We start from the raw sequence: 13,411 nt of genomic DNA, 5'->3' as shown, positions 1-13,411 counted from the left end.
AACATAAGCATGAACTTAGATCCTGTCTAAATAATGCAGCTTTAAACATGGACTTTAAGTCTGGTGCAGAAAAATTCAGCCTGTATTTAATGCTTCCCCATTTGGGGACCAGAATCCCACGTTTTCTGGAACACATGCTATTCTGTGATGCTCACATGGAGAAGGGAAAATAAAACAGCTCAGAAAAGAAGTGTTTTGATTGAATTGCTGAATGTGACCCTGACTCCTCCTGCTTAGATACTCCCTTCAAAGGGAACCAATCTCTCTGCTTGGGAAGTTTCACTGCTTCCCGCTATGAGAAGTACCAGGAACTCAGCAATGCATTGAAAGTTAACTGTGCAAGTGAAAAATGAAAATATAAAGAGTCTCACCAAGTCGGTACTGAGCCACTCCTCAATGTCATCCATGACAGAGGACTGTGCAACAGGGATCTAAGGAGTGCAGCGAGAGAACAGCAAGGCAGGCAAAAACCAAAACACATCCACAATCATGGCCACAGAGCGATGGAAAACGCCAGAAATAAGATTAAAAACAAAACAAAAACAAAGATGTAAGATGTGCTGGAAAAAAAAAAGGCAACAAAATATAAATGGCATTTCAAATAAGGAAACAACTTGGAAAGGAAATTATGAACAACAGGGCTAAAAAAAACAAGAGAAAGATTATGGGGAATGACGTGACTGGATGCCAGCATAAGATGAGTAAGTTCTCGACCACATATTAAAACCATCAAGATGGACTGATGATTCTAATCTTGATCGTGAAATGCTTTTAAGGGTAGAATACTGGATATCAGTAAGGTTTTGAAATGTTAAATTTACACCTTTTTGGTTTTTTTAAATGGATATTAGCCACAGTGAAGGGTTAGAAGAAAGAGGCTCTCAAAGTCTTCAGGCAACACTCCTATGAAAACAATTTGGTTTTCCCCACAGGTGGAGAAGTCAGAGCCCAGGGTACAGTCATGCTTCCTCCCAGATCCTCCTCCCACCACACCACCGAGCCCTGGCAAGCCTTGGCACAAGGGTTTAAAGCAAAACTCTCCCAGCTCCCAGTTCCCACTCCTCTGCCAAAGGTGACCCTCAGCAGCAGAGCCCAACATGTGGCAGTGCAAAGTGCAGAGTCTCAAAGGTAAAGGAGGAGGAGGATGGGGCAGAGGAGGAGAGGACAGTACCAGAGCTGCAGCAGGGCTCTCCAGAGCAGGTCAGGCTCCAGAGCAGTTTAACACCCAGGCATGGAAGGTTTTGCCTCTGCCCCTGCAGTGGAACTGGTCACGATACCGGTGTGACTGCAACGGGCAGCGCAGAGGCAGCTGAAGGGCAGCGATTTCACACAGTGCGAAGGGTAACTGGGTCAGCAAAGGGAAATTACTGAGTATTAGGTGTAGAATTTCCTGACTTAACTACATTGCTTAAATACAACAGAGGCCTACTGACATAAACAGGAAAACACCACAATAGATCCAGGTAAGGACAGCCTCAAAAATAGTTGGAAAACAATGTCAGACATGTGAGTTCCAGGCCAGGGCACGGCAGCTGAGCAGTGGGGCTGGCAGGCAGGAGACCTGGCACTGTTAGAGGGACTCTCCTAGGCAGAAAAGGTGTCAGGGGCTCTCCACAGCTTTGCCTGAAACCTCTCACAGGAATTGCCCTCCCTGGAAGTGATAAAAAAACCTGTGGATGTGGTGCTTAAGGACATGGCTTAGTTGTGGCCTTGGCAGTGCTCGGTTAATTGTTGGACTTGATGATCTTGGAAGTCTTTTCCAACATTAATGACTCTGTGATTCAAAAAGAAGAGCTGGAAGAGGCTCTGCAGATGCATTTCTTGGGAGATGTAGATTTCTCAGGCAGCTCTAGCAGAGGAAGACAGACAGATGCTGGATCCCAGAGACTGAGGCTGTTTAGTAAAGCTCCTCAGGAATTTTTTCACAGAATCAAGTGGCCCCTTGTACTGAGGAGGCCAGTTAAGCCCTTGCTTGAGGTGAGGCCTGCTAAAATGGGTTAGTGGTGTCAAAGAACTGGAAATCCAGAACTCAATCCAAAGCATCTCCCCCAAAGAGCAGCACCAGGAAAGTGGCTGGGCTCTGACTTGACAGGTTACTGGACAAAGTGACATTTCCTGGGGTCAGAGGTACAAGGTGTCATTTTGCTTCCAGCGAATTCATAAAGATCCCAAACCGAAAATAAATTCCTGCAGTTTCCTTTGGAATGGACCAGATAATTGCCCCTTTCTGATTTCCTGAATCATGCACACACAATGCTATCACAGTGAGCTGAAGCTGCTGCAAGCTGGCCCAGACAGCCACTGACAAGAGAAGAGCTCTAAGCATCTTCCAACACATTCCTTCCCAAGGACAAGTTGCATCTTGTACGACTGTCTCCTTGGTTTAACAGCTTTATAAAATATTGGCTTCAGTGATATAATTAATTTATTCAGCCTACAGCAACCTAAAACCTACTGCAGAAGTTGCACTGCTGCCTCTCTCCTGGGTTGCTTAACCTGCATGCAGTAGGTAACGCTGTGGAAGGTGCAGCCTCGGAGCTGCTGGCTGGTTTGCAGCTCAGAGAGGTGCTTATGTTTCTCTAAGGATAAGGAAGTGGGCATGGAAGGGAGGAGGAAAATAACTGGTTTATTTTTCCTTTTCTGTGAATAAAATTCACAGGAACACAATCCCTTAAGGGGCTCCAAGAAAGCTGGAAAGGGATTTTGGACAAGGGCCTGAAGTGGTAAGACAAAGGGGAATGGCTTTAAGATGAAAGAGGGTAGATTTAGGTTAGATATTAGGAAGAAATTATTCCCTGTGAGGGTGGGGAGGCCCTGGCACAGGTTGCCAGAGAAGCTGTGGCCCGTCCCATTTCTGGAAGTGTTCCAGGCCAGGTTGGACCAGACTTGGAGCAACCTGGCATAATGGAAGGTGCTCCTGCCCATGGCAGGGGGTTGGAATGAGATGATCTTTCTTTCCAACCCAAACCATTCCAGAATTTTATGATTTTATGAATATAAGAGCAGCTGTTATAAAAAGCATGGTAGTACTGTGCCCCTGTATTAGAAGGAACAGCAGCTCAAATCTTGATTATCCTGAAAACATGACAGATGACTGATCAAGTACTGAATTCCTGAGAATCACAGGACTCTTGAATTTGCAGAAGTCCTCGAAGAACAGCTCAGCAGCACAAGAGTTTATGCTGTGGTGCTTCGGAAGAATTTTAAGAAAAGAAAGAAAAAAAAAGCAAAAAAAGGAATTCCACTTTCAGCTAGAGCTACTTATAACAAACAAACAAAGCCCTCAGAAGTGCAAGAGCACTTCTTGCAGAGAAGCAGACAAAGCTGTAAGATAAACATCTGAGTGTGTCAGCCGTTTGCTATTCAGCACTGACCTTTTAAAAAGCTTCCCCTGTCTCCCAGCACACCCACAGAAGTGCTGAGGGTTTGTATCTGTTGCTCCTTCCATGCTCAAACTTCCAGTTTACTTTCCTCAGACTCTGAGCCCCATTTCCTCATAAAACATGGGTTACATGTGTCAGGTTTAATTTGTTCAAGAATAAAGAGGGAGGAAACTCTTCAGAGAGCAGCTGGAAGTTTTATATTATTTTTACGATAACATTGTACCATTTATGTTTCATTTTAAACTGACCACACAGAGAAGCTCAATTTTTGCCAGTCAGTTGGGCAAGTCTTCCCCTTTCAGAAGCCCTAAACTGAAAAATGTGCCTGGGAATTTTGTTATAACTAATCCCTAAATCACAACAGAGGCAATGTAAAAATGAATTAACTAGTTTACACATTAAAAAAAGACAACAGTTTCTGGGAACAAGCAGCAGTGGCAGCCACAGACTACACGGAAAAAACTCTGGAATGGGACACTGTCTTGTTAATACTTTGATTACGCAAACTTCCATGGTCTAGTGAAGCTCTCAGTCTTGGCAAGAAAGCTCCCCAGTGCTGGCTGCAACAGCTATTTGTATAAAGATATTATGATTTATTTTTTTTTAAAGTCTATACTCAAAGTAAATGGAAATCAAGTCACAAAATATTTTTGGGTACTTTAAGTAACTGGCTTTAATTAAAAGTTGGGCTGATCGTTTAAATTCCTTTTTTTATTTAGTCTTTGGAAAATCCTACAAATGGGATCATCTCAACAGTCCTGAAAGGGAAATGGAAAAGGAGAGCTGGGAGAACAAAAGTGTGTGTTCAATCCCACAAAACCCACAGGAACCTGGAATTCAAGTTCCTACTTATCTAAGTTAGATTGTGTTGATGTTCTCACTAGCAATCAAAAGCCAAAGAGTATTGCCAATATATTTCCTCAGAAGTCATAAAATCCAATATTCTACCCTTAAAAAGACAGTTTAAGGTTATTATTATCACATTTTATTTCTATTAAAAATGATCCCACTGGAAAAGAAGCAGGTATGAAATGACAATTCAGGTCTCTAGGTGAGCTCATTAATGTTCTTAAAATGTTTAAAAAGGTTTATGCTAATTGTTGCTAGACTACTGCCTTGTAATAGCTTAGTTAATTCCACTTCTTTTTAGATGTTTAACAAAGCTGACATCAGTCCTTGGTTAGTTGCTACTCACTCCTCCTTGTTGGTTAGCAGTAGTAGAGGTCTGTCATTCCTACAGCAGCACTAGGAGCACACTAGTAGGCTACTCCAGCTTACTACTACAGCCTTACCATCTATTTAAAGCTGTTGTGATCTTGAAATAGCTGCTTGGCCTCAATATTAGAACACGCTTGACTTTACATGTAAGGATTAAATTAACTCCTTGATTACTCGTAATCATTACGCATTGCACGGCCGCGCCAGGCAAGAGCTCGGGTGCAGCACGTTCCCCAGCAGAGCCTGTTGTGCCCGTACAACAACCAGCCCATCTGGATCTGACAGGCGTGTCCAGACAGTGCCAGCCCTCACTGACATGGGGGATTGGGTTGTCCTTGCACAGTGCTCTGAAAAACACCGCGGCTGGGAAGGTAAGGAGATCCCCGCGGTCTTCAGCTAAGTGAAAACCCCTGCTTGCCTTCAACAGGGAGAGGGGTTCCACCACATGGAAGAAATGAGATCTTCATGTGTCTATTTTTGGGCTTATCCACAGTTCAAGCACTTCAGTCTCCAAGTAGATGATGGTATTCAACAGTCTCATGTTACCCAAATCATTTCCACATCTCAGATCCTATCTCTCTCTTGAAGGTACACATAGCAGCATCCCACTTGGTTACTAATTAACAGAGGTTTCCTTTCATCTTTACTCACCTATCTTCCCTACAAAGAGGGCTCTCCTCTCTAACCTGGCGGTCAAGGCAGAATGCTGAATGGTGCTCATATAACTTTCTGTGAATTCTGGTTCAGTTTCATCCTTCCTCTGCCACTGTCCCAATTAATGTCCTGATGTGGTGGCTTAAGCAACACCTACTTCTCACTTTCAGAACAAATAACCCATTTGGCATGTGAGTGGGTTGACAGATTATTCTAAGGAATATATTAATGCAAATCTCAATAGCTGTCCAATCTCATGAGAAGGGAACTGAGACTACCTGCACTAAAACATGGCTTTGTGGTAAAGTCTCTGCCTAATTGCTGCTGATACGGAGCCCTGTGTGAGACCTGCATGGCAACACCCTGACCTCACACTGCAGACAGATCTGTCACTGGAACAGCTCACCTGCCATCCCTCAGTCATATAAATACCAGAAACATTTTCTGCCAATATCATTTTGTCTACTTTATTCTTGTAGGTAGTGCTGGGATGGATAAAGGTGTGGCTTGTGTCTGTTTCCATGGTCCTGGCATCACCTCAATGGCAGAACTGAGCCACAGGTTAACTTGAAACAAGAACAACACTGCCAAATTCACTGGGAGAGGAGAGACAGAGACTGCAAAGGTGTGTGGTGAACTGGGATGCACAGAAATGGAGTGGGAAGGACTCAACCCAAAGCTGAAATGTATCACAGTTTGAACAGAACAACGTCAGGTCATGAGGGATGCGAGAACCACTCTGGCAGGTGGAGAATTCCCTTTGAGTGGTCTCAGTGTTGTACAGGCACAGGGAACAGCAGTGTCAGCTCACCCCTCTTTCCTCCTCCTCAAAGTATAAAAAGTACCCCACAGAGTGGGCAAATCAAGTTCATACCTGGGATCCTAGTTATCCACTGGCATTGTAAATGCTTACAGGTCATATTAATAAATACTGTTAAGAACTACAGCCAGTTAAGAGAGAAACGGAGTTAATGATTAGTTTAGTTTTATTTTAGGTATTTCTCTCTCATGTTTAGCATACAAACAAGGTGACAGGCTTGTAAGAGCAGTGACTGGCCCCCTTCCCTCCCCAAAGCCATATGCCTCCATGAATGCTGCAGTATCCTTTTTCCAGACTGAATAACCACAAGCCAATGAAGGAATATGCTGTTTGCTTTTTTAATAAAGCAGTGGTGTGAGTGGTGTGAACAGCAGGGGTGCCGATTTCATGCTTCCCCGCTCTTGTAAACAGTGGAAAGGCAAAGAAGAGGAACTAACTCAATCACTGGATTATTCATTATAGATGAACATCTAACAGTGGCACAGCACATCCCTGGCTGCAACAGAGCCACCGAACAGCGAGAGCCTCTGTGAGCCACAGTCAACAGTATCAGAGGCAAAACTCATACTGCTGCTCATTTTACAGCTTTTCATTCTCATCTTGTGAGCTGTGGGTGTTTGACAGCACCAAAATGACACTCTGGCTCCCAGGGACAGGTACCCACAGTGGACTTACCCACATGTGTGAGCAGGCATGGAACTGCTTTTGTGTGCTTGCATGGGCAGGCAGATACAACACCTGTCCCATCACTGTGTGTGCACCAGCCATGCAAACTTCTGCCAAATTTCCAAGCTGACCCTGAGAAATAATCTGGATTAGCCATAAATCCAGAAGAAGAAATGCAAGTGTTTAACAGAGTAGATATTGCACAATCTGGATTTTCTGAACTTTAAACTTTCTGGGTTGTTTCTCTTTTTAAGCATGGTGCAGCTTAGTCTGGGACATTCAGGGCTCTCCTGGAGTGAGACATTCCTGCTCCACGGGCTTTCTGGTGCCTGGCCCCACGTGCTGCACTGCCAGCACACCCCAGAGCAAATGGAATTCTCCCTGCACCTCTCTGAACTCAGCTGCAGCCAGGACTGTCTCGGGAGGATTTTCTACAGTTAGGTCACATTATTGGTACTAATCTCAAACACTTAAAGTGATGGATTACATTGTCCAAAAAAAATGATCTTAAAACTTGGCTTTAAGGCATAGCTGAGGCTATTTTTTCCCTTCCTCTGGCTTCTGCACCTAAAGCAGGCTTTGAACTTCTCTCTGCAAGCACATTGATGAAGAACAACTTCAAACAAGGTCAGAATGTGCACAGGTTCAGTGATCTTCAGAAGCCTGATTTTATCAAGGCACTGGCATCACCAGACACAGGAATTAAATTCTTAAAGCCAGAAACACTATTGTACCTTTTTGAGTCTGATTCCTAATGCCAGTGGGGTTGAAGATGTCAGTCTGGGTAGCAGCTCTCCCATTCCCTTCCTTGCATAAAGAACTATCACTACATTACTCGATTCAACTACATATGATCCTACAACTTCCCTATGTTTATTCCAGACCATGAAGCTAAGCACTACCAGAAAAGGCTCCTTTAAAGACAGATAGCAAGTGTCCTCTTTATGAATAAGATCCATGAGACTTGTGTTTATCCCTCGAAAAGTGGATACTGCAATAAATAAATCAAGACAGTAGAAGGAACCAATTGGATCCCCAGGCCTCTTCTGAAGGTGACGTGGGATCCTACAAATGATTCAGTTGTTTACAGGTCTTTGTGCTGTATAAACCAGAAATTGGTGCAAATCTTTCCCTTTGCCCCAGGTAATGATGTAGGTGGGACATAAACTCCTTGTACTGTCCGATTTCAAGCGGTTCAATAGGGCAGGACGAGAGGTGAACGGAGGATGGTTATTCTAGGTCAGGGACTGGGGTGGGCAGTAGGAATCGCTTCACTGGTGAAGTCCTCACCATTCCTTGTGTAATTAGCCACTTGTCTATGGGCTCCATGTCTGAGTTCCCACCTTTACCTCTCCTCTGTGTTGAGAACAGAAAGGTCCATAAAGAGAGAAACCACAGCAACAACCCGTGATAAAGTAATAAAACAGTTAAAAACTTCACATACACAGACACACACATACACACAGAGTTGCCTATAGTAGCTTCTGGCAGCAGCTGTGTCCCCCTCTGCCTGTCAGCTCTGTCCATGGGGGGACAGAGCTCACCCCCAGTTCTGCACTTCCTACTGGCAGTTCACAGCCTTTTAGCACTGCTTCCATGATGCCCTTAAAAATAAAAATAATAATAAAATAAACCAAACACTGGCTAGTAGTGAGGCTGATGTTTGTCATCTTCTTAGAAGAAGGAAAAGTGAGGCTGTACAAGCTACTGCAGTCAGTCAGACTGCACTGGCAACTCTCGTGTCACACTCCGTGGAGTCCCCCTTGTTTATGAAGCTGTGGGCTGCAGCACACCGTGCTCACATCCTTGACCTCAGCAGACAGACTGTGCCCCTCACTAACAGCACAGCAGCTCTGCAATGGTGTTGAGTGGAGGGGAAGTCAGGGCAGTTTGCTGCAGTGTCCTGGCAGCCTTTCAAACTGCCCCTCCTGAAAAGCGCAGAGGTTAAAGGACTGCTGATGCATCCAGCTCCCCTGAGCAGGCTGCAGACTGCATGGCACAGCACCACAAACACTCTAAGATGGTTTCTTGTCCTTCAGCATCTCCTCCCTGAGCCAGGGTGGGATGCAGAGTCATCTCCAGCTCTGGAGGGGCTTGCCCAGGCTTGGCAGAGCGCAGTGGCTCCAGCCCAGAACTGGGTGAGCTCAGCAGAGAGCCACTGGTGTGTTATGTACATCACCCAGACACCTGCACACATGGGACACCTCTCCTGTCCCCATTAACACAGGTAATGGAGAATCAGCTGCAATCTTTTATGTCTCATTTCCTGAGGAAAAAAAAAAGGGAAATCATTCCAATTTCATCTACTCTCTGTGTAACACCAGAGAATTGTTTCTTGGACACCTCTCCTCCCAGTTGTGATCATGCAACAACTCTGTGGCAACAAAAGCAATTCCCAACATGGAAAAGCAATATTAAGAAAACAGTGTATTTTTAGCTCATCTTGTTTCCAGCTGCTAAATCACATTAAAAGACAGCTAATGCCACGTGATCAGCCTCCTCTCTGCAGACCATTCCGAGAATGACTACATTAGAAACGTCGGATGTGCTGAATTCTACCACTGGACAACTGTGCTGGAACGAGACGTGTGTGAAGAATGTGTTGCAAAGCTTTTGGCTCCTCCCTAGAGCTGTTCTTAAATTAGCTCTAACCAAATTAAAGCCTGTCTTTTCATTTACTGAGCACTGCCAGGTTTTTGCTACACATGCTGGGACTGGTAACTTTAGGAGAGTTTAATTTTTATTTCCTTTAAGAAGAGACATCCACAAGCCTCACAACAGTTGAGAAAAAGTGTTTACAATTGCAGAGTGACTGCATTTCAAAACAAGCTCTTCTGATTACATGATACAGTGTCCCGGACCTTTGAAAAGAGGCTGAAAGTCTCAACAACACCTTAGAGCCCCAAGTTCCACAACCCGTAAGGCATTTGCCCCAAAAAACTTTGACCCTCAGATGAACTTAGCCACAGCCCTTTGAACTGACAACACTTGGGGCAGAGCAGCAGCTCTGCTGGTGTGAATGACATGTTGTGCTGGTGCCTAAAGCAGAACTGGCTGGGAACAAAAGTGTTAATAAATAAGGACATGACCCCAAGGCCACTGGGGGGAATACAGCCCCCTTGACCAGCTAAATGCAAGCTCCTTGCATTTGGTTAGCCAGGAACAAAGAGCAGAATCTCAAATCCTTCCCCAGGTCCTGCTAATAACAGCTCAGTGATACTGGGGGTTTGAGATGTCCCACTGACTTCAGGAATTCCTGTGAAGGAATAATTCTGCCCCTGCCTCCTCATGCTTCCCCTTTTCCCTCACTACGAGTGCCATGAGTTTTTGTGGGGCTGAGCTCCAGTAGGTCATGAGGCTGACCTGGGTTATAAATTACCCTTCGTGCAGGAGGACAGGGACAGGAAGAAGCAGGTAGGTGGGGAATGCTCTGTAAGAGCTGAGGCCCTGTTTCCACTGAACGATGGCCCGAGCAGGCAGGCAGCTGTGATCTGACCCCAGCTGGCTCCCAACACAAATTCTCCCTGGCTTGGAGCACAAGCTGCCAGGCATGCCAGCTGCCCAGAGCACTCCCACTTCATGTCATGAAAGAACCAGGGCGGGATCAGCCAAGGCATGGGGAGGCAATTCTCCCTGGTGAGAGGCATGTGCACGCTGCATTGGCTCTCCCATGCTATGCTGGCTCTGCCGTGCTCCCTAGTGGTCATCACAGCCCAAAATTGGGCTGGAAAAGGCTCTGAACTTGCTCTGTCCTCTAAAAACTTACACACAGCTGCGTACAAAAGAGCAGCACAGTTTTAAAAAGCAGAGTGGTAGAAAGGGGTCGAGGGATGATCTGAAAGCTCCTTCACTTCTGCCTTCACCGGGGGATGCAGACAAAGCTGGCCAAGCTCTCTCACCCGTGTTTTTAGTGTCAGCTGCTGCGAGGTGACAGCACATGGGGCTCTCCTGCCCACACAAAGAGCGGGAGCCTGCCCTGGGCAGACAGAACAGGCTGCATGCAAGGGCAGTTATGGCAAAAAATGTGAAGCATTACAAGTCTGCATCATTTCTCTCCCTGTAACTCACTCGTGTATCCATGCACTTGGAGCAAAATCTAGTAGATTAAGACTTTCATAAGCAAAACCAAACCAAGCCAATGCACACCAGTGTTCACAGGACATTCCCCATGTAATTCTTCTCAGCAGTGATTCCAGCCAAAGAGCTGGACTCCCCAGGCAAGCTGCAAGGACACGGGAGAATTTACCCACTATGATTCTGAAGTCTTTTAGACTGGAGTGCTCAGCAGCATCTCTTTAGAGATCATTACTGAGCAAGTACTTGTTCTCAGATATCAATTTCAAAATAGCCATTACTACCACGTTGCTGGAATACAGAATGAGACGCTCAGTCAAAGCAGCCGCCTACAGCTTGGATTCTACGCGGATAACAAACACAGAGCCGTGACCTACCCCTCCCGTGTTCTGTTTCCGAACATCCAGGGCAGACGCCAGTCCTTTGACAGCCTGTGGATCCTCGTACGTCACGCTGAAAGAAAGGAACAAACCACAGAACTAGAAGGAAGTCCAGCAGTCACCCATGAGTAATCATGGAATCATAGGAAGGCCTGGGTCGGAAGGTACATTAAAAGATCATCTTGTTTCACCCCACTAGACCAGGTTGCTCCAAGCCCCATCCAACCTGGCCTTGGACACTTCTACAGATGGGGCAGCCACAACTTCTCTGGGCAACCTGTACCAGTGCTTCACCACCCTCACAAGGAAGAATTTCTTCCCAATAGTCAATCTAAACCTACTCTCTCACAGTTTGAAACCATTCCCCCTTGTCCTGTCATTCCAGACCCTTGTAAATAGTCTCTCCTCATCTTTTTTGTAGGCTCCCTTCAGGTATTAGGAATTGGGTCACCCCAATCCCTTCTCTTTTCCAGGCTTTCTTAATAGGAGAGCAATACTCTGGACACCCTGATTTACTCCCCTGGAAACCAGAAAGCACATTCTTTTTCTTAACAAGACTTGGAGGGTGCTGTCTGTACCCCAAGAAGAGGAGTGTGCTATGTACAAAGGCCACCCATCAATTTTGGAAAGCACCTTGAAGCAAGTAAGAGTAAGATCAGCATTATGTAAGGCAGGCAAACAGGTCATGAGGCACCCTAAGCATGTCCAAGAGCAAGCGGGGGAACTGTGAAAGGAGGCCTGATTGCAGATTATGTTTAACAAAGATTTGGAGATGACATCTGGAAGCCTGACCTTGATGTGTGTATGGGGGGAGGCAGAGCGAGACTCGAAGAGAGATGAAATTATGCAACTGCAGTGAAGCAGACAAAGAAATGCACTATTTACAGAGCTGTTAAAAGCTTCTTAAACTGCAATGCAAAAGGGACATGTAGCAGTCAGGTGACAGAGGCAGCAGCTTCATCTCTCAGAGCACAGTGGTGAACCATGAGCTGCAGCAGACACAAACACGTGCCCATAAATCAGCTCCTGGGAGGGGCTGCCTGGCTGAGCAGGGGGAGCCCCCTCTCCTCCTCGTGCTGGCTTCTCCCAAGCTGTGAGCACAGCACCCAGAGCTCTCACACCCAGAGCTGTCACCTACACACCACAGCAAGTCACACTCATGCCTTTCCTCCTCCCTGCTGCTTCATTTATACCGTGCACAATCCAAGGAAGATAGAACAATCCTCCCTTGTGAAATCATGGATGATCGGTGCTCCTTGTTCCATTAGGTACAGTGTGGGAAGAGTAGTTTTGTGCTTCATTTAGCACAAGAGACAGAGGGACCTTGATTAGATCTCTCCTGCAATGTATCTCCTTTCTAACTCTACATTAAGGCTCCCAGCCCAAAATCTCCAGTGGTCGCATATCCCTCTACATTAGAGCATTTCTTCTCAGCACTGATACCACAGCTGAGGCAGTACCAATAGCTATATTGATAACTGCAAATACAAGAGCCCAATAAATTTGTAGGCTCAAGTTTTCTAAATTTTTGATAGACTATTTAACAGCATTTCTTAGCTTAAGACAAGATATTGATGATGTTCTGACTGCTGGTAGCCACTACTTCCTCTAAAATCTGAAGCCAGGAAGCAAGAAACAATATATGAAAGAAAAATACCTGAGTGTGTCTTTTACTGAATATCACTTGACAGGGATCAGAGGATTTCTAAGAAGTGCACAGACTTATTTTACATTAAAATAATTTCACCTGTTAAATGCCCTTGAAAGTGCCAGATTTGCAGCTCTATAGATGCAAGCCCTATGCATATAAACAAATTTGGGGTAGCATGGAGCCAGGCAAGCTACAGTGCCTTGACAGCCTGTAAGAGTCTGACTGGGGCCAAAAGAAGGGTTAACTGGATGGTAATTCTGTTTCCAAGCCTTTGATGACAGTAATTCAGTCACCAAAGTACATCCATGACCTTCAGGTGAAGGACCCTTCTGTTCCTATATCTCAAACAGGGGTGGATGGGATGACAAGCCTTTAGGAGAAGGCAGAAGTAAAGGCAAGCACGCTTCCAAGTTTCCAGTGAGCTCATTAACTAAGACAGGCTGTACCCATCCAGTCTGCTCTGTCCAGCAGCAGGAACTTCTCCACTTGCTCATATTAATAACAACCAAAAGGATAAGGATTGGATTAAAAGCACCAAAACATACACCAAAACTACTTTTTCAGT

General features: G+C 45.4%; 1 protein-coding gene across 4 annotated transcripts in view; it reads right to left on the bottom strand.

Moving 5' to 3' along the window:
* Positions 1–13,411, bottom strand: part of LOC121672965 (TOM1-like protein 2) — a 56,806-nt gene that overhangs the window by 8,093 nt on the left and 35,302 nt on the right. For 2 of the 4 annotated variants that reach the window (XM_042045920.1, XM_042045922.1), the window contains 3 exons: positions 11,193–11,268; positions 8,032–8,097; positions 372–431 (listed from right to left, as the gene is read on the bottom strand). In XM_042045920.1, the coding sequence (XP_041901854.1) occupies positions 372–431; positions 8,032–8,097; positions 11,193–11,268 (202 nt within the window). The remainder of the gene's footprint in view (positions 1–371; positions 432–8,031; positions 8,098–11,192; positions 11,269–13,411) is intronic. The other 2 variants (XM_042045921.1, XM_042045923.1) reach the window with 2 other exon arrangements.

The sequence above is a fragment of the Corvus kubaryi genome, unplaced genomic scaffold (genome assembly GCF_017639235.1).
Source record: "Corvus kubaryi isolate FWS band 111438036 unplaced genomic scaffold, C.kubaryi_AGA036_p1.0 65065, whole genome shotgun sequence".
Lineage (NCBI taxonomy): Eukaryota > Metazoa > Chordata > Aves > Passeriformes > Corvidae > Corvus > Corvus kubaryi.
The sequence above is the reverse complement of the archived record's forward strand: the minus strand, read 5'-3'. Positions and strand labels throughout refer to the sequence as shown.